At 46.2% G+C, this 21,084-nt stretch overlaps 1 protein-coding gene across 1 annotated transcript in view; it reads right to left on the bottom strand.

Annotated features, from left to right (window-relative positions):
• Positions 1 to 21,084, bottom strand: part of plxnb1b (plexin b1b) — a 239,646-nt gene that overhangs the window by 56,148 nt on the left and 162,414 nt on the right. The window contains exons 5-10 of the mRNA XM_078414681.1: positions 14,242 to 14,370; positions 12,130 to 12,230; positions 8,180 to 8,312; positions 6,551 to 6,707; positions 5,442 to 5,550; positions 4,586 to 4,694 (exon numbers count right to left, since the gene is read on the bottom strand). Coding sequence (XP_078270807.1) covers positions 4,586 to 4,694; positions 5,442 to 5,550; positions 6,551 to 6,707; positions 8,180 to 8,312; positions 12,130 to 12,230; positions 14,242 to 14,370 — 738 coding nt within the window. The remainder of the gene's footprint in view (positions 1 to 4,585; positions 4,695 to 5,441; positions 5,551 to 6,550; positions 6,708 to 8,179; positions 8,313 to 12,129; positions 12,231 to 14,241; positions 14,371 to 21,084) is intronic.

Raw genomic sequence — 21,084 nt, 5'->3', positions numbered from 1 at the left:
CTTTATCTCTCTACATCATAGTCTATATCTCTCGTTTCCCTTTGCCCTAACTAGTCTGAAGAAGGGTCTCGACCTGAAACGTCACCCATTCCTCCTCTCCAGAGACGCTGCCTGTCCCGCTGAGTTATTCCAGCTTTTTATGTCTATCTTCTGTTTAAACCAGCATCTGCAGTTCCTTCATCTCCAGATGCTGTCTGACCCACTGAGTTACTCCAGCACTTGATCTTTTTCTCTCATTTAATTTTTTTGGGGGTCACCAACTGGAGGGGCTTGTTTCAGTGGATTGAGTTCAACCATAAAGCTCCTTTAATACAGGGAAAAGCTCACAAACTGAAGAGCAGACACATTTAGGACTACAGGCGGGTTCACGCAAGAAAGTGAGGCCGTGTGGGTTTTTTTGGGAATACAGCTTTGCAGAAGAGAATTCACCGTGATGTGACAAAGTGCACTCTTACACCAAGCCGCTACAAGGAAATCTTACATAGGCCGGAAAAATACAGAAGGAATTTCACTGATAACTGCTCCATTGGTAACAGAATCAAAAGAAATATTTTTCACTGATCTGACAAACTGTCAATTCCTCGAAGCTTTTATACCATCCTCAATACTTTGATGACCCTTTGTTATGTTGTGTACACTGTTATTCTTTAAGAACAATGACGAGGACCTTTGAGTACCACCATCGATTGAAGGACAAGCTAGTATCCTTTTAATACACAGTATCACTGCTTTGCTTCACGTTCTTTTAAAAGGGAGGACAATCATTAAGGCGTTGGTTCAAATTTCACCAGGACAGGTTTAAGTTATGATATGATATGATATGATATGATATGATAAGTTCAGTTACTTATGTAAATCTCAGATCAAAAGCTGGCATCAATAAATGTGAGAAAGGTATTCGCTGGGTTAAAATCCTCCAGGTAACAAAACCAGTCTTCCTTACCTGGACTGCTCCCAACGAGAACAGTAATCAACATATGATTAGTATTTGATGGCACTGGGCCTGGAGTTTCTGGAGTTTAGAGGGATGAGGGGGGACCTCATTGAAATTTAACAGTAAAGTGGATGTGGGGAGGATGTTTCCACTACTGGGAGAGTCCAGGACCAGAGGCCTTAGCCTCAAATTTGCAGATGACACAAAGCTGGGTGGCAGTGCGAACTGCGAAGAGGATTGAGTGAGTGGGCAGAAGCATGGCAGATGCAGTATAATGTAGGTAAATGTGAGGTTATCCACTTTGGCGGCAAGAACAAGGAGGCAGATTATTATCTCAATGGTAGGGGGAAAAAACCTGCAGATACTGGTTTATATCGACGGTAGACACGAAATGCTGGAGTACCTCAGCGGGTCAGGCAGCATCTCGGGAGAGAAGGAATGGGTGACGTTTCATAGAAACATAGACCTTTCTTCAGACCAGAGTCTCGACCCGAAACGTTACCTTCCGAGATGCTGCCGCTGAGTTACTCCAGCATTTTGTGTCTACCTTCAATTATCTCAATGGTGTCAGATTAGGAAAAAGAGAAGTGCAACGAGACCTGGGTGTCCTTGTACACCCGTCACTGAAAGTGTGCAGGTACAGCAGGCAGTGAAGAAAGCTAATGGCATGTTGGCCTTCATAACGACAGGATTCGAATAGAGGAGTAAAGAGGTCCTTCTGCAGTTGTACAGGGCCCTGGTGTGACCACATCTGGAGTATTGTGTGCAGTTTTGGTCTCCTTGCTATTGAGGCAGTGCAGCGTAGCCTCACAAGGTTAATCTCTGGGATGGCGGGACTGTCATATGAGGAAAGACTGGGCTTGTATTTACTAGAATTTAGAAGGATGAGAGGGGATCTTATAGAAACATATAAAATTATAAAAGGACTGGACAAGCTAGATGCAGGAAAAATGTTCCCAATGTTGGGGGAGTCCAGAACCAGGGGCCACAATCTAAGAATAAAGGGGAGGCCATTTAAAACTGATGAGAAAAATACCTTTTCACCCAGAGAGTTGTGAATTTGTGGAATTCTCTGCCACAGAAGGCAATCGAGGCCAATTCACTGGATAAATTTAAAAGAGTTAGATAGAGCTCTAGGGGCTAGCAAAATCAAGGGATATGGGGAGAAGGCAGGCACGGGTTACTGATTGTGGATGATCAGCCATGGTCACAATGAATGGTGGTGCTGGCTCGAAGAGCCAAATGACCACCTCCTGCACCTATTTTCTATGTTCAATGTTCTATGACATACCTTCAGAAAGGAAATTAGGAGGAAATTCTTTAGTCAGAGGATGGTGAATCTGTGGAATCCATTGGTGGAACCCAAGTCATTGGGTATTCTAAAGGTGGAGATTGACAGATTCTTGATTAGTACGGGTGTCAGGGGTTATGGGAAGAATGCAGGAGAATGGGGTTGAGAGGGAAAGGCAGATCAGCCATGATTGAATGGCGGAGTAGACACGATGGGCCGAATGGCCTAATTCTGCTCCTATAACTTATGAACTTATGAGACTGAAACTGAAATGCCCTCCGAATCAGCCCAGTAACTGCATCAACTGCATTCAAAGGCAGTTGAAATGGGGAGTTAAGTTCAACATCTCTTGAATGAAAAAAGACATCTAAAAAAAACCCACGGGGAGAGTGGCGTAAATATTAATAACCACTCTACAATCAAATTCCATGGTGCGTTCACATACCCAAAGAAAATGTAATAAATTCATAAGTTCTTAAGACATATCAGAAAGAGGTTATTCGGCCCATCGAGTCTACCCCGCCATTCAAACAAGGCTGATCTATCTTTACCTCGCAACCCCATTCTCCTGCCTTGCCCTGTAACCTTTGACACCCTTGCTAATCAAGAACCTATCAACCAGTGCTTTAAAAGTACCTAAAGACTTGGCCTCCGCAGCCACCTGTGGCAAAGAATTCACAGATTCACCACCCCCTGGCAAAATAAATTCCTCATCTTTCTAAAGGCATGTCCTTTCATTCTGAAGCTGTGCCCACTGATCCTAGATTCCCCCACGAGTGTCCTCTCCACATCCACTGTTCCCAGCCCTTTCATTATTGGGTAGGTTTCAATGAGATCCTCCCTCATCCTTCTAAACTAATATTGTAATCCGAAAATAATGTTGGCACACAAAGACAATAGACTTTTCAATGCACTTCTAATTTTTGGTACAATCACCTATGCATACTGAACATGAGATAAGTCCAAGACTCCTTAAAAGATCCTTCGTGAAGTTAATTGAGTTGCCTGGAAATATCCAATTGCTGAGCAGAAGGATGATGAGCACCCACCCTGACCTAGACAACCCATCCATTGGAGGACCCTCCAGAACTAATTCACTAGAATGATCCAGGAACACTTCTGGCAATCAGTTTAGTTTAGTTCAGAGGTACGGCGTGGAAACAGGCCCTTCTGCCCACTGGAGCCATGCCGACCAGCGACAATTTACAATTATACCAACCCAATTAGCCTGCAAACCTGCATGTCTTTGGAGTGTGGTAGGAAGCCGGAGCTCCTGGAGAAAACCCACGCAGGTCACGGGGAGAACGTACAGACCGCACCCGTAGTCAGGATCGAACCTGGGGTTTTGCCGCTGCATGGCAGCAACTCTACACCTGTGCCACTGCGCTGCCCTTGTTAAATGTCTCTATTCGATCCCCATAAAAACCTTCCATAAGTGAGTCAACACAGACTTTGTCTCTCCAAGCCTGTGCTCTGAGCCTTTTTACCCAAGTAACATTCTGATGAATCTGCGCCCAAGTGCATCTTCTCCATTTTAAAGGGGTGCCATCCACAGCTGAATGTAGGAGGCCATTTGCAACATTCACTTGCTGTCGCAGGCTCAGAGAATTGTCCCTCTCTCACTCATTCCCATTGCCCCGCTCCTCATCTGCAGGGAGTGGAGCTGTTGTGGTGAATGGGTCCCCTCCTGTAACTACCCACGAGGGCGCGGCAAGGCTCCATGAACATTGCAGGCCGGCGAGATTAACCCTGCGATTAAACACTTGGGTTGTCAGAAGTCATCGCTGAACACTGCATCAGCAGGGCAGCAGGTAGATATTCTCCTCCCCTACCTGTGAAGGTGTGCGGAGGTGTGCGGAGGTGGGAGTGCGAAGCTGTAGGAAAGGTTGGGCTCGAGTGAAGTGAGAGTCAGCACAGTGTGCAGCTGCAGAGTTGCTGCCTTACAGTGTCAGAGACCCAGGCTGAACCTGACGTCGGGTGCTGCCTGTGTGGAGTTTGTACGTTCTCCCTGGCTTTCCTCCCAAATCCCACAGACATGCGGATTTGCAGGTGAATTGGCTTCTGTAAAATTAGTCCCTCGTGTGTTAGGAAATAGAACTAGCGAACGGGTGATCAATGGTCGGCAGGAACTCGGTGGATCGATGGGCTTGTTTCCACGCTGTATCACCACACTAAACCAGACATTCATTGGCCTGGGCCAGATGAATAGAGCAGAGGTGGCAGATGATGTCCAGGACTGTACTGGTCCAAGCTAACTTAGCGTTCCCCAAAGAACCCCCTCAAAAGTGCATTGGTTGCCAGCTCTCCGTGTACATCTCCCTCTGCCCAAACACGCGTGTCCATCCAGTCTCGGCACTTACGTTCTCATTAAAAATGATACTCTCGCCCGCACAGGTGGTGTTGTGGGTACAGTGGTGCTGAAACACGCACCAGTTACACCCCCAGCGACTGCTCACACATCCGCGACACCTACAGAGGCCAGGGGCGAGAGAAACAGAAACAAGTCAGAAAACAGGGCCCACGGTCAGACCCAAGCACAGAGCCCAGAGAGCAGCCAAAAGGACACCAGCAGTTGGAACGTACTCATTCTCATTGGCTCTCTCCTCAACCCCATCTGCACAAACAAAAAACTTTTGGCAAGCACGATGGTGTAACAGCATTCTGGAATCTTTCATTATTTGGAATCGTCGGGCTTAGTTGGTCATTGGGATGGTCATTTCGGCCTGTAATGAAAAGGCATTTTCCCTCACAGAGGGTTGTCGATAATTGGATTTCTCAAACCCACAGAGACGTGGATCTCAGTTTATTTATGGTCGAGATCAAGAGATTCTTAGACATTAAGAGAACCTGTGGACATGGGATCAGCTTGGAAAGGCCAACCCAAACGCAGGGAAATCAGAATCAAAACAATATTAGACATGATCTTTTAAAAGGATAGAGCAGGCTTGAAAGTCCACACAACCCACTCCTGTTCTTAAAGAGAATGAACTGGTGGGGTTCACCTGCTCTCTTTCCAAATTCTGACTAATGGGCTTCAACCCAAGACTTAAAGCGTGTTTCTCTTTCCACAGATGCTGCCTGACCTGCTGATTGTTTTGTTTTTTTAGTGTTTTATGGTTTTATTTCAGAATTTCCGCATTGGCAGTGTGTTTGGGATTCTCGTCAATCGGTGTTGGATTTGCGGCGCTCTATTTAAAGAGGACCCCACACACTTACGGAGAGCTCCTGGCAATCTGCTGCACGGCCCTGCAGTCGTAGAACGTGAATTCAGCCGTGGTCAGGGTGACGTTGAAGAACATGAGCTGCAACCCGATGGTCACGTGATCTGGGAAGGAAATCAGAAGCGGAGACTCAGGGAATTTCTCACACTGGGCACATTCACGGAAAACCACAGCGACAACTCAACAAATCACACCCAAGAATGCCTCAGGTACAAACTTGTCCACTGGTGTCGGAGACATCTTTCAGCCCCCCCCACCCCTGCCTTGCAGAATGAACTTTGTTAAAGCCAGGGGCCCAGTAATAACACTTACTTTTGTATCTGAAGATCATGGGTTTAAGTCCTATCCTTGAAATCTATAGGAGCAGAATTAGGCCATTCGGCCCATCAAGTCTACTCTGCCATTCAATCATGGCTGATCTATCTTTCCCTCTCAACCCCATTCTCCTGCCTTCTCCCCATAACCCCCGAGATGTTAACCCAAGATCTCATCTGCTCCCAATTAAAGATTCTTTGGCATTATTGCAAGTGATGGCAGGCAAGATCTCTTGCTGCTGGCTAAAATTGATCTCAACCAAACCACTAAAACACATGATTTGGTTAGTGTTCAAGTGTCGTGTCTGAGGGTTTATCTACATACCCAATCAAGGCGGCATGGTGGCGCAGCGGTAGAATTGCTGCCTTCCAATGCCAGAGACACGCTTTCAATCCTGACTACCAATTTTGTCTGTGTGGAGTTTGTACGCTCTCTCCGTGACCTGCGTGGGTTTTCTCCAGGAGCTCTGGTTTCCTCCCACACTCCCAAGACATACAGGTTTGTAGGTTAATTAGCTTCGGTAAAATCATAAATTGTCCCTAATGTGTGTGAGATATTGCTAATTTATGGGAATCATCGGTCGACACGGACTTGGTGAGCCAAAGGGCCTTTTTTACACTGTTTCTCTAAACTAAACTGAGATTACACTTCATTGGCATGCAATCAACTTGCAGAATATCTCAGGGGTATATAGTTATATGAACTTTCTATTTCTGCAACATCTCAGCAGACTGCAGGAAAATTGCTGTAATTAGTCTGCAGGAGATTTCGGAGACTCTTGATGTGTACCTGCTCCAGTTTTAGTAGGTGGAAGATATTGGGGTTTAGGAGACCAACAAACGACACCATGCTCAGTAATAGTGGCAGGACTGGAATAATCTTCAAATAGGCAGGTGTAGAACTCATCCTCAGCCAGAATGGGCAAATCGGCAATACTTAGAAAGACCTGGGAACAAGAGAGAACAATAAATAATATCCATAACTGAGAAAACAACTTGGAGGTTCAGAAACTAGTTTTTGTTTGTCAAGCCAGTTACATTTGTGGTTATATACATAGGGTACAGATTTCTCAAATGTCTCTGGTAGTTTCTCAAGGCAGCACAGTGGCGCAGCGGTAGAGTTGCTGCATCACAGTGCTTGCAGCGCCAGAGACCCGGGTTTGATCCCGACTATGGGCGCTGCCTGTACGGAGTTTGTATGTTCTCCCTGTGACCTCGTGGGTTTTCTCTGAGATCTTCGGTTTCCTCCCACAATCCAAAGACTTAGGTTAATTGACTTGGTATAAGTGTAAGAAGGAACTGCAGATACTGGTTAAATTGAAGATAGACACAAAAAGCCGAAGTAACTCAGCGGGACAGGTAGGAAGGAATGGGTGACGTTTCATTTGATGGCTCCAGTCCGAAGAGGGGTCTCGAACCAAAATGTCACCCATTCCTTCTCTCCAGAGATGCTGCCTGTCCCGCTGAGTTACTCCAGCTTTTTGTGTCAATCTTTGGTTTGTGTAAATTGTCCTTTGTGTGTGTAGGATAGTGTTAATGTGCAGGGATCGCTGGACAGTGCGGACTCAGTGGGCCGCAAAGGCTTGATTCCCCATTGTATCTCTAAACTAAACTAATGCGATGGAAAGGCACAAAATTAGTCCATGCTATCTATCCACTGCTGCTGTGACCTCTAGACTGATGGACATTGTAGACCTCTAGACTGACCCACACACCCATGCCACCGTCTGTTTGAACTACTTCCATCTGGCAGACGTTACAAGGCCTTCTATGCCCGCACCTCCAGACTAAGAAACAGCTTTATTCCTAGAGCTATAGCTGCTCTGAATCAGACCTGCTGAGAGCCTGCCATGATCTGTCTCTGCCCCCCAGGGTAATCTGGCACAAATGACCCCTGCATGAACCTTTTTATCACTTTACCTTGTTTCCTTTCCCCCCCCCCCCCCACCTTTGTTGTTTTCGTTTTTGCCGTGATTTATTTATTCATTTTATAGCATCGATATGGAAGTGGCATTCTTAATCTCGTTGTACTTGTACAATGACAATAAAGATATTGTATTGTATTATTCACAAAATGCTGGAGTAACTCAGCAGGTCAGGCAGCATCTCGGGAGAGAAGGAATGGAATATTGTATTGTATTATATTGTATTGATAAGGTCTTGTCCTTGCTCCCAGACAAACGAAGCATAACGTCCATAACTCTGCCCTTCCTGAGCTCATCTGTTACCAGCCCTGTTTTGTTCTGGCCTCCTCTAGGTTTCGTTCTGAAGAAGGGCTCCGACCCGAAACGTCACCCATTTCTTGCCTCCAGAGATGCTGCCTGACCCGCCGAGTTGCTCCAGCACTCTGTGTCTATCTTCGGTGTAAACCAGCATCTGCAGTTCTTTGCTCCACATGCCCGCGTGCAGACTCTCTCACCTGCTTGTGTTCCTCCCTGCTGACATTAGCTGGGGACAGAGTGTGTGCTCTCAGGCACTGCCCGTCCTCCCTGCAGCTCCAGAGCCACTGGATGCCTTCCCCAGCTCTCGTGCACTCGGACTTCTTACTGCACCTGCAGGTTGAAGGGAAGGCTGCATCAACACCAGGGTTAAAGGCTGGGAGAGAACCTTCGCCGCGCGCACTCTGCCACCACGGCACCAAGCGGCTCCAGCATTGAGAGGAACATCAGGTTCTGTCGAAAACAAACAAAGCCGTGGCCCAACAACACACCATTGATTGCCTAATCCTCCAGGGCTTTACGCAGTGACCTCGACTCCTCCATCAAAGTGGACAACTGTAAACACGCTGGTGTCTAGAAGGATGAGGGGGAAACTTACCGAATAGTGAAAGGCCTGGATAGAGTGGCTGTGGAGAGGATGTTTCCACTTTTGGCAGAGTCCAGGACCAGAAGGCATAAACTCAGAATAAAAGGATGTACCTTTAGCAAGGAGATGTGGAATTTCTTTAGTTAGAGGGTGGTGAACCAGTGGAAGGCTGTGGAGGCCAAGTCAATGGGTATTTCTAAGGTGGAGATTGACAGATTCTTGATTATTGCGGCCATCAAGGGTTATGGGGAGAAGGCAGGAGAATGGGGTTGAGATAGATCAGCTATGATTGAACGGCGCAGTCAACTCGATGGGCCAAATGGCCTGATTCTGCTCCTATGACTTGTGAACAGAGGTTTATCCTACTCTGGTGCCACCCCATCTCAAGGAGTTAATCCCACTTCAAAAGCCGCCTGTCATAACATTGCCGAGGCAGTGTAATGAAACACAATGGCTGATGTTCCTCTTGTGGAATGCAGACTCCAGCCCTCACTTGTCCTGACAGACGAGGATTCCAACGTGGGCTGGCCGGCCCACAATGCATCTCCTTCGGCAGCAGATTTCACAAGGAGAAAACATGCCCCGGAATACCAAGAGGATGAGTACAGAGAAGTTAAAGTTATCATTTGGCCCCACAAATACACTCTGGACCCTGGCACTTCACTCGATTCATTCAGAGGTCTGCAGGATAATAATCCATATGACCATGTCCTCTGTAGCAGTACTTTCAGAAACACTCTTTGGTTCGAGGAATTTAGATGCAGCCTCTCCACAATTCCTTCCCAAATCCACTGCAAATTGCCGGGATATGTAGCTGAATGGGCAGCACGGTGGCGCTGCGGTAGAGTTGCTGCCTCACAGTGCCAGAGACCCAGGTTTCATCCTGACTGCGCGTGCCATTTTAGTTTAATTTAGGTTGGAGACACATCGCGGAAACATTCCCTTCGGCCCACCGAGTCTGCACTGACCAGCGATCTGCACACATTAACACAAGCCTAGACACACTCAGTTTACACATACACCAAACATGCAAACCCAAGCCAATTAACCTACAAACCTGTACGTCTTTGGAGCGTGGGAAGAAACAGAAGATCTCGGAGAAAACCCACGCTGTCACCGGGAGAACTTACAAACTCCGTACAGACAGCACCCGCAGTCGGGATTGAACCCGGGTCTCTGGCGCTGCAAGCACTGTAAGGAAGCAACTCTACCGCCGTGCCACCCTGTACGGAGTTTGTACGTTCTCCCAGTGACCTGCGTGAGTATTCTCCAGGAGCTCCAGTTTCCATACACCCCCCTAGGACATACAGGTTTGCAGGTAAATTGGCTTGGCAAAAATAGTAAATTGTCCCTTGTGTGTGTGGGATAGTGTTAGCGTGCGGAGATCGCTGGTCGGCGCGGATTAAGTGGGCCGAAGGGCCGGTTTCCACATTGTATCTAAACTAAACTGAATTTCCAGCAAAACCGGTCGGTGGGGTGAAGCTGCACTTTGAGAATCTGGGACAACTCCCCTTCTTTATCTCATCCTCACCGCACAACCTTCTAAACCTCGATCCAAATGTTTTCTTTGGCATGCCACATCAACATGTTTTGCAAAGCACTGCATGATCTCCCTCTGAAGCATTTGTTGTGCTTTTACGGTATTGACCTTTATGAAGTTAATATTTAACACAGCATTAACCTCCTTTGTTGAAAGTTTAACCCACATGCCTGTTACTCTGCAGGAGGCTGACGTAGACTGCGGGTTTATTCATTGTTGTGCTCCTGACTTTAATTTCTCTGCTTGTAATCCAATTCATATAAACTGTAACGTCTTCCAATTATTCCTCTCGCTATTTTAAAAGCATTGATTACATTCCCCTCTAGTGAGTTTTCTCCAATGTTAACAAAGTTCAGGTTGGGTCAGCTGACAGTTGGAAGCACTCAGTCTGAAATCTCAGCAATGCGACACCATTCTTTGAACGATAAAATGCTCCAAAGCTTTGCAATCATCATGCCAAGCATAGCCGCATTCCCCGACCTCACTTGCCTTGTCAAGCTGCAGTCAAGCACCTTCAAGATATAGCCATCACTTGCTGGTCTGGACCTTACATTGATTGCATACCGATCAATGGTTAATAATTACATCAAAATCCTTTCGTGCTTCTGCCATTGAATACCTAGTCATGTGGTTTTGTGCTTCAGGTCCAGTGTTTATTAACCTAAACTCATTAACATCCATCTGCTTGCCAACCGAATTTATTTAATCACTGCTTGCCTCCCTCAAACTCAAGGCAGTTGTATTGGAAAAGCAACTGGGAGGCCTGGATCATTAACCTAATGGACATCACTTTGAGTACCACCTTGGCAACAGGAGAGGTTGGAGGGGGGGTGGGGGGGGGGGGGGGGAGGGGATGGAGGAGATTGATTTGCATTGAATTCATGTTGAATTCATTAAATAAACGTGGATTAATAAGTAATAATTAAGAGTAAGAATGGCCGTGGAAACTACTGGATTGTATTAATATGGCCGTCAACTAGGAACGCTAATCGGCCATCCACGTCAAGTCAGGCTAGGAGCCACAATTAGAAGGTTCTTTTAACTGCCCTCTTGAATCAGGCCATCAAGTCTCTTCATTCAAGCAAATTAAGGACAGGTAATAAATGCACAAAATGCTGGAGTAACTCAGCAGGTCAGGCAGCATCTCAGGAGAGAAGGAATGGGCGACATTTCGGGTCGAGACCCTTCTTCAGACTGATCTTGCAGAATCAAATCATGGAAAGATTTTTAACCAAATAGCTGGAAGATTTAAGCACTCCAGAAAATCACAAGAAGTATCACTCTGTCGACTTTTGACTGGGGCAGAATAATGGAAACCATAAGTTCATATGTCGCAGCACCAGACGTAGGCCATTCGGCCCATCAAGTCTAGTCCACCATTCAATCATGGCTGATCTATCTTTCCCTCAACCCCTTTCTCCTGCCCTCTCCCCATAACCCTTGACACCCCTTGACATCCATACCAATCAAGTATCTGTCAATCTCCGCCTTAAAAATACCCATCGACTTGGCCTCCACTGCCGTCAGTGGCAACGAATTCCACGGATTCACCATCTTCTGACTAAAGAAATTCCTCCCCATCTCCTTTCTAAAGGTATGTCCTTTTATTCAGAGGCTGTGGGAGAACTTGGAAGGGGGAGGGGGGAGAGAGAGGGAAAGCAGGGACCATCTGAAGTTAGAGAAATCAATGTTCATACCGCTGGGGTGTAAACTACTCAAGCAAAATACGAGGTGCTGTTCCTCCAATTTGCGCTGGGCCTCACTCTGACAATGGAGGCCCAGGACAGAAAGGTCAGATTGGGAATGGGAGGGGGAGTCGAAGTGCTGAGCCACCAGGAGATCAGGTTGGTTAAGGTGGACTGAGCGGAGGTGTTCAGCGAAACGATCGCAGAGCCTGCGCTTGGTCTTGTTGGTCGATGTGGACTTGGTGGGGCGGAGGGCCTGTGCCCACGCTGTATCTCTAAACTAAACTAAGATTGGAGTGGTGGAATCATCCGACATGCTCCTCCTAAGTTGAGCCTCACCGGCCCTGCAGGATGCACCAGCCACAGTACGGGTCCTTTGCCTGCAGACAGGACAGGCAGTCAGTCTTCCTCGAGCACTCGCTAACAGGAAGTTTCAGCACCTGTAATGGAAACAGAAGCAAAAGGATCACAAAGTGGTTTCCCTCGGGCACAGCCAAGCATTCCCTTTTTACTGTGGTTTAATTCCACAGGCAGAAACAACTTTGTGCCTCTTCTGAACGTAGACACAAAATGCTGGAGTAACTCAGCGGGACAGGCAGCATCTCTGGAGAGAAGGAATGGGTGACATTTCGGGTCGAGACCCTTCTTCAGACTGATGTCAGGGGAGAGGGAGATACGTAGATAAGGAAGTGGAGTGTGAGAATAGGACAAAGGGGAATGAAGATCAAGGAAAATGTAGAGTAGATCATTGTTCGCTAGGAGAAGGTAACAACAAAGCAGAGATAAAATGGAGTCGAAGACAGTAAGACGATCAGAGAACTGGGAAGGAGGAGGGATGGAGGGAGAGGGGAAGCAAGGGTTACTTGAAGTTAGAGAAGTCAATGTTCATACCGCTGGGGTGTAAGCTGTTCAAACGAAATACGAGGTGCTGTTCATCTAATTTGCACTGGGCCTCACTCTGCCTTGTGTCTTCAGTTCTGTTTTGCTAAGGGGTCATCGGCTGTGCTGCCCTCCCATCATCCTCCACTCCACCAACACCACCTTATTCGGGCTGCTCAAGATGGCACCTGACCCTTTGAGTTACTCCAGCACTTTGTGCCCTTTTATGGGATATTCCCACATTCCCAACCTCAGTACCAAGCCCCAGACCTTGGATCCTTCCCTCCTATAGACGTATGGAGGTTCTGTGAGGGAAGGAACCCCAGATGCTGGTTTACATTGAAGATACACACAAAATGCTGGGGTTGACTGTAAATCATATATGGTCTGGTCTTTACGCTGACTGGATAGCATGCAAAAAATTAGCGTTTCACTGCACCTCGGTACACGTGATAATCATAATAAATTAAACTAACCTTCCCTTTGATATTTTGTGAAATAAATACCTTCGATTTGTTCCAGCATCTGCAGTTATTTTCTTAAATTCCCTTTGATGTTGAAATCACTGAGCCTCTCTCCTCTCTCCTCCCCCCCCACCCCCTCATTTGCTTTCACATAAATGCAGCCACCTTGTGCTGCACAGTGGGGGGGCAGAATATCACTCTCCCAGTAACGGCAGCACCGCCACTGGGTGGTTCCCTTCCCTTAACCTCACCGCACAAACCCAGTCAAATCAAATACACTCTGCAAACCACGAACTTCAATCCATTGATGGGTTGGATCAAAGAATAACGTTAATGTATTCCACAGAAAACCTCGCCACATGCTGTGCTGCATCAGTGGGCTCTGAACGCTGAATTCTCAGCCTCCTTTGAAACATCTTTCAGTGTACAAATAGAAGCTTTCCTCCTGTGATCTGTTGGCTCCCTTCGGATTTTTTTTGTCCAGAGGCAAAGATATTCCATCCGTGTTTCAATATTGGACAATTATAGACAGGGATCATTGGGAATGCTCTAACTACAGGCTTCACTCAGCTGACTGTGCATCAGTGCACTAAACCTTTCATTCGCTATTTTCCCCCAGTCCCTCCCATTTGCCTGTGTAAGGCACAGTTGAACCTACAATGCACAGCTGGGCGCCTACTCGTTCTAAGTTATCTCATTCATGTCTCTTTGCTCCAATTAAAATATTCTGACTACAATAACTTGGCTTTAAATCCACCCAAGACGGGCGGCACGGTGGGGCAGCGGCAGAGCGCTGCCTCACAGTGCCGGATATCCAGGTTCGATCCTGACTACGGTTGCTGTCTGCACGGAGTTTGTACGTTCTCCCAGTGACCTGCGTGGGTTTTCACCGAGATCTTCGGTTTCCTCCCACACTCCAAAGACACACTCCACACAGGTTTATAGGTTAATTGGCTTGGTATAAGTGTAAATTGTCCCGAGTGTGTGTAAGATAGTGTTCGTGTGCGGGGATCGCCGGTTGGCACAGACTCGGTGGGCCGAAGGGCCTGTTTCCGTGTGGTATCTCTAAACTAAACGGGCGCTTGGCTTCACTTCACAGTGCGTTTACCTTCAATGGGGTCGTGACGTAAAGGTAGTCCTCGTCACGGTCAAATACCAGGTCGCCGTTGATTGGAACATTGGGCTGGATTGCTAGCGTTGCGTACTGCTCCGCCTGTCCAGACGGCATCACAAATACCTGGGGCAGTGGAAGAAAACAATAAGACCTCTTTTATCCATGAAGTCCCGACTTGGCACCAAAGACTAGCAATGTCAACAGTGTTAAGAGTGGTGTATTGTCATATATACTTACTGAAACAGAAGTATGAAATTCTTACTTGCAGCAACACAAGGTTGTAAACACCGTATTCAATAAATATAATAACCAAACACTTTTTTTAACCCATTAATAAAAATCCAGAAGTCCCTAGTGGAACCGAGGCAGTTTGTAGTTTATAGTCACTCTTGTCTTCATTTGCAATTATAATAATAATAATAATAATGCATTACATTTATATAGCGCTTTTCATATACTCAAAGACGCTTTACAGGGATTTAGAGAACATAGGGAAGTGAATAAATAGATAAATAAGTAAACGAACAGAGAAAGGAGACAGAAGGTGAGGTGACCTTCAGTGGTTGAAGGCAGTGCTGAACAGGTGAGACTTCAGTGATGTTTTGAATGTGGTGAGTGTGGAGGAGTCTCTGACGGTTTGGGGTAGTGAGTTCCATAGGGTGGGAGCAGCGATGGAGAAAGCCCTGTCCCCCCAGGATCTGAGTTTGGTCCGGATGTGGGGGGATAGGAGATTGGCAGCAGCAGAGCGGAGGGTGCAGGTGGGAGTGTGCCTGTGGAGGAGGCCTGTGGTTGACTTTAGCAACCAGATCTTCACCCCCCATTAGCTGCTAGACCCCTTGGGTACATTTTTTACAGAAGTGAAAGGGGTCCCTGTAGAATTCAAGGATACATTTTGCACAGCGCGGAAACAGGCCCTTCAGCCCACCGAGTCCGCATCGATCAGCGATCCCCATCCACAAGCACTATCCTACACATACTGGGGACAATTTACAATCTTTTCAGGAGCCAGTTCACCTACAAACCTGTGCATCTCTTGGGAGTGTGGGAGGAAACCGGAGGTCCCGGAGAAAACCCGTGTGGTCACAAGGAGAACGTACAAACTCCGTACAGACAGCACCCGTAGTCAGGATCGAACTTGGGTCGCTGGCGCTGTAAGGCAGCAACTCTACCACGGCGCCACCTCAATAAACTTATCAGCAGGAATCTAAGCACCTCTTTTGCTACCCTGCCCTACTGACGTTAGTTCTAACTGAGTAGGCAGACCACATTTCTCCACTTCAGTTCCTTCTTCATGTGAATTACTCTACCCCAGTCACTACTATGCTGCAGTGCTCATGTTACTGGACTAATCCTGGGTACATGGGTGAGACTCATTCAGCACAGTGCAGCTGATAGAATGAATGAGAATTGTATTTCCTTTGATTGCAGAACAAAGTGCCATCACTTAAGAAGGAATTATTTTTCCCATGACTGGATTTTATTTCAACCTTTAAACTCCGTGTTTCTCTCCACTTCCTCTTGGAACAGTGAAAGGGTGTCGGTGCCACTCCCTCGCGAACCTCAACCAGAGTCATAGAGGCAGAGTCACACAGCGTGGAAACAGGCCCTTCAGCCCAACTTGCCCACACCGACCAACATGCCCCGTCTACACTAGTCCCACCCGCCTGCTTTTGGCCCAGATCCCTCTGAGCCTGCCCTATCCATGTACCTGGCTAGATGTTTCTTAAACATTGTGATGGTACCTGCCTCAACCTTCTCCCTTGGCAGCTTGTTCCTTGTGCCCACCGCCCTTTGGTGGAAGCAAATGTGATAAAGGCATTTTAAGGCCTTTAGATAGGTAGCTGGGAATGCAGGGATACGGATCACATGCAGGCAGAGGAGATTAGTTTAACACCATCACATTCAGCATGGATATTGTGGGCCGAAGGGCCTGTTCGTGTGCTGTACTAGTATGTGTACCACAAATCTGACATCATATGGGCCAGAACACATTGTTCCCTTCCTAAAAGATGTTAGTGAGCCACTTTCATTGCTCTATTGTTCCTACCAACTTTTCAGCCTGGTTCTGCTTTCATGAATTTTTTTTAAAAATTGAGGGTCTGTATTTTACCTCCAACAAGGTGATCATCCCTTTCTTATTTCTCAGCTTCACCCATGTAGCCTCGCTGGATGAACCTTCAGTAATGTCATCTCTGACCACTGCCGTGACATCCTCCTTAACCAATAAAGCAACATCTCCCCCTCTTTTATCCCCACCTCTATCTCTCCTGAAGCATCTGTCCCCTGGAACATTAAGTCGCCGGCCCTGTCCCTTTCTTAATCAGGTTTCTGTAATGGCTACAATGTCCCAGTTGCCCGTACCTATCCACAACTCTTGCATTAAAATGAGTGCAATTCAAACCAAAATCCCTGCCTTGCTCCCATGCCTATTCTGTCCACTAAACCTTCTTTCAACACCATCCATTCTACCTTGTGTAGTACACCACCCTTATAGAACTTGCAAACCTGCCTACCAGAATATTGGGTCCCGTCCAGCAAAGGTGCAAACCACCCCTCTTTGTTCAGGTCACCTCTGCCCCAGAAGAGATCCCAATGGTCCAGAAATCTGAATCGCTGCCCCTTGCACCATCTCCTCAGTCACACATTCACCTCCCCTTTCTTCCTGTTCCTACCCTCACCAGCACCTTGCAAATGGTGGTCAGTTTGCAAGAGCTCAGTGCCATCATCAGCTGACGTCCAGCGACAGTCAACGGATAGCAAGTAGTGGCACAAACCTAGACACTCTCCCTTCTGCAGCCTCGAGGGTGCTAAGCCAATCTTGGTTGTTCCAAAACCATTATGATTCTTAATCATTCACAAGGCCCTGTAAACATCAACATCTACTACCGTTTGTCTGCTTTGCCATGTCTGTGGTCGGTTACAAACCAACCATATTTGCTCTGAACTGTTGGAGGTTAAGGGGAAGGCAGATAGAAGTATATGGTATTATGAGAGGCACAGACGGGGTAGACAATCAGAACCTTCTTCCCCCATGGTGGAAATCTCAAAGACTTGAAGGCACAGTTTAATATGAGATGGGCAAAGCTTAATGGAGATGTACGGGCCAAGCTTTTATTTTCCAAAATACAGAGTGGTGGGTGTCTAGAATGTGCTGCCAAGGATGGTGGTGGAGGAGGATGCGATAAAAGCATGTTAAGAGGCTTTTAGATAGGTGTATGGATATGCAAGGAATGGAGGGATACAGATCACGTGCAAGCAGAGATTAGTTTAACTCGACATCACATTCGGCATGATATTGTGGGCCGGGCAGGGCCTGTTCTTGTGTTGTACCTGTTTAATGTGCTATACCTGTTTAATGTGTACCACAAATGTGGCATTAGACAGGATGGTACACATTGTTCCCTTCCTAAAAGATGCTAGTGAGCCACTTTCATTGCCCTGACGTTTATACCAACTTCTCAGCCTGGTTCTAATTTAATGAATTTTAAACCCCACTGATGCCACAGCAGGATTTTAACTCCCCTCGCGATGTACTGTAGAAGTTAAGGCACTGTTGAAGGCTTTAACTTCTGTTTCTCAAGTAACTCAAGCTGTAGCTAGTTATAGTTGTAATTGTAGCTGTAAATAGTTAAAGTTGCAGCCAAGCCCATGAAATACAAAGTATTTCACCGTATCTCAAGACAGGTGTTCATCATAAATAATTACACTTGATGGTTTAGGCTTTTTTTAAAGTGTAGATTGACAGCGTGGAAACAAGCCCTTCGGCCCGTCGAGTCTGTGCCAACCAGCAATCACCCAAGCACTTGTTCTATCCCACACACCAGGGACAATTTTGCAGGAACCACCATTCTGCTTTAGTTAAACATTTTGTTCAAGATGGCCGCGCCGTTGTGTTTGGCTGCCTGCCACTGTAACTTTCTTCTTTTTTTTTTCCTAATCAGATGTGCAGCACTTTGGTCAACGTGGGTTGTTTTTAAATGTGCTATACAAATAAAATTGACTCGACTAGACTTGACTTAACCTACAAACCTGCACGTCTTTGGAATGTGGGAGGAAAGCGGAACACCTGGAGAAAACCCACGCGGTCACGGGGAGAAGGTAAATTCGTCCAGTAACAAGATTCCACACAATACGTTGGAAGGAGGAGAGTAACAGAGACAGGGATGAATGGAAATGGAAAGCTGAGGTTTACATGGTCTAGTTATAACCAACTCTTGTCAAAGGGAGCAGAGGAATTGTTTACACAAGTTATTTATAGATTTTATGCTGACAAATAGAACATAGAACAGTGCAGCACAGGAACAGACACTCCACCCACAATGTCTGTGCTGAACGTTGCCAAATTAAACCGATCTCTGCCTGCATGTGGTCCAGATCCCTCCATTCCTTGCGTCTGTCTCCATGTGCTTATCTGAAAGTTTCTTAAATGCCACTAGCATAACAGCTTCCTCCACCACCACCTCTGGCAGTGTGTTCCGGACACCCACACCGTTGTGTGTAAAAAAAAAAAAAAAGACTTGCACATCTCCTTTAAACTTCTCCCCCCTCTGACCTTAAAACTACGTCCTCTAATCTTTTGACATTTCCAGATGGAGGCTTAAAATGTAAACCAAGCCCTTAACTTCTACACTCTCCCCACGCAACCTCTAAAACAGTCCCCAAGTGCACATTAATTCACAAAAAGCCAAAAACCAGATAATGCTGTAAATCGTAAATACTATTTTGGTCTCCTTATTTAGAAAGGAGGAATGATGTTAATAGCTTAGCAGTTCAGAGGAAGTTTACCAGACTAATAGCTGGAAGGGACTGATTATCTTGCGAGGAAAGATAACGGTGTGAACGAGGCTTGTATCTGAAGTTTAAACAACAGAAATATATAATATTTTGTGGAGTCTTGACAAGGCGGAGAATACATTTCTTCTTGTGGGGTTATCTAGGACTAAGAGGTCACTACTTAAAAATAGAGGTGAAGTGATTTTGTTTTCCTTTGAGTATTACAAGCCTTTGGAACTTTCTCCTAGGATGGTAGAAACCAAAGATAGAGCAGAGCAAGATAGACCACTCGACCCTAAAAACCATAGTACGTCATGGCGCCATTTTAGTAGGCAGAAAGTTGCAGAAACATTTAAAAAGAAAGAAAAAGAACAAAAATCTGTGAATTGATAGATGAGATATATTCTGCATTTTAATTGGTATCATCATACATACTGTTCCCCCAAAACACTGATTACACTGCGAGAGGCATAGCGAACGGCGGGTTTTGCCGACCAAAATGGCGGCCGTTACGCTCCTTTGCGTACTACACTTCAGTATAGGCAATTTCAACGGAGTGGTTCATCTTGCTCCTCTAGTATCTTTGGTCGAAACACCGTTTTTGAATGTTTTTTTAGGGAGAGGGTGATAGATGCTTAATAAGCAACAGGATGTAAGGTTATTGTGGGTAGATTGAATGGAGAGTTGGAAAGACAATCAGATCAGCCATGATCTTGCAGTCAGTGTCATACAGCTTGGAACAGGCCTTTTGGCCCAACATGTTCCACTGACACTAGTCCCGCCTGCTTGCATTTGGCCCATATCCCTCTCAACATGTCCAATCCACGTACCTGTCTAAATGTTTTTTAAACATTGCGATACTACCTGCCTCAACCACCTTCTTTGGCAGCTCTATCCATACACCTACCACCCTTTGTGTGAAAATGTTACCCCTTAGATTCCTATTAAATCTTTTCCCCCTCGCCTTCAACCTATGTCCTCTGGTTTCTGTTCCCCTACTCTGGGCAAGAGACTCTGTGCGCCTACCCGATCTATTTCTCACATGATTTTGTACACCTCCATAAGATCACCCCTCATCCTCCTGCGCTTCATGGAATAGAGTCCCAGCCTGCTCAAACTCTCCCTACAGCTCAGACCCTCGGGTCCTGGCAACACCCTCATAAATCTTCTCTGCACCCTTTCCAGCTTGACATCTTTCCTATAACATGGTGCCCAGAACTGAACACAATACTCTAAGTGTAGCTCTTAAATAACTGCAATGTGACCTCCCAACGTCTATACTCAAAACTCTGACTGAAATGACCTTCGCAAATGATAGAGCAAGCACAGGGGGAGGAATGGCCTGTACCGGCCCCAAATTCATATGTTTGCATGGTGGGCAAAGGCCGATGGTCCATGCTAGGAGTTCTGGAAAAGGGACAAATGGTCCAAACTAGCTAAGCTGGTTCACATCACCATATCGCTTGAACCACAAAGGAAGATACTTTAAACAGTTTGAATATTAAGCAGAATTTGGATGGGGATTAGGATAATTATAATTATGAAGAGAGACTGACAAAGTTGGGATTACTTCCCCTGCAGCAAAGCTGACTGCGAAGAATTGAAGTGTTTATATTAAAAAAAAAGGTTTTGACAAGTAGAATCCCGATCTCTTAAATGTTTTACTTCTCGTACGCTGGAATAGTGGAGAGTTGACAACGTTTATGTCCCTTGCTCATTAAGTAGTGATGGAATGGGATGCTGTCTGGAATCTGTGACCTCATCACATTTAAAAGTTGCTGGAAAGGCAAGGAGACCAAGGCTGTTGATCATGAATGGTGACATGAGAGTATTGTGACCCATTGTGACAGGGTGACTGGACAGTGTCTTTTTGGGAAATCAAGAACCAGTGGACATAAAGTGAAGGTGAGGGGAGAAAGATTTAATAGGAACTTGAGGGACAGCTTTTACACTCAGGGTGTGGTGGGTATATGGATCAAGCTGCCAAAGAAAGTAGTTGAGGGAGATATAACAACATTTAAAAGACATTTGGACAGGTAATGGATAGGAACTGAGGTGAGAAGG

Source organism: Rhinoraja longicauda, chromosome 17, assembly GCF_053455715.1.
Source record: "Rhinoraja longicauda isolate Sanriku21f chromosome 17, sRhiLon1.1, whole genome shotgun sequence".
Taxonomy (NCBI): Eukaryota; Metazoa; Chordata; class Chondrichthyes; order Rajiformes; family Arhynchobatidae; genus Rhinoraja; species Rhinoraja longicauda.
Note: the sequence above shows the minus strand (reverse complement) of the source record. Positions and strands in the feature narration are given on the sequence as shown.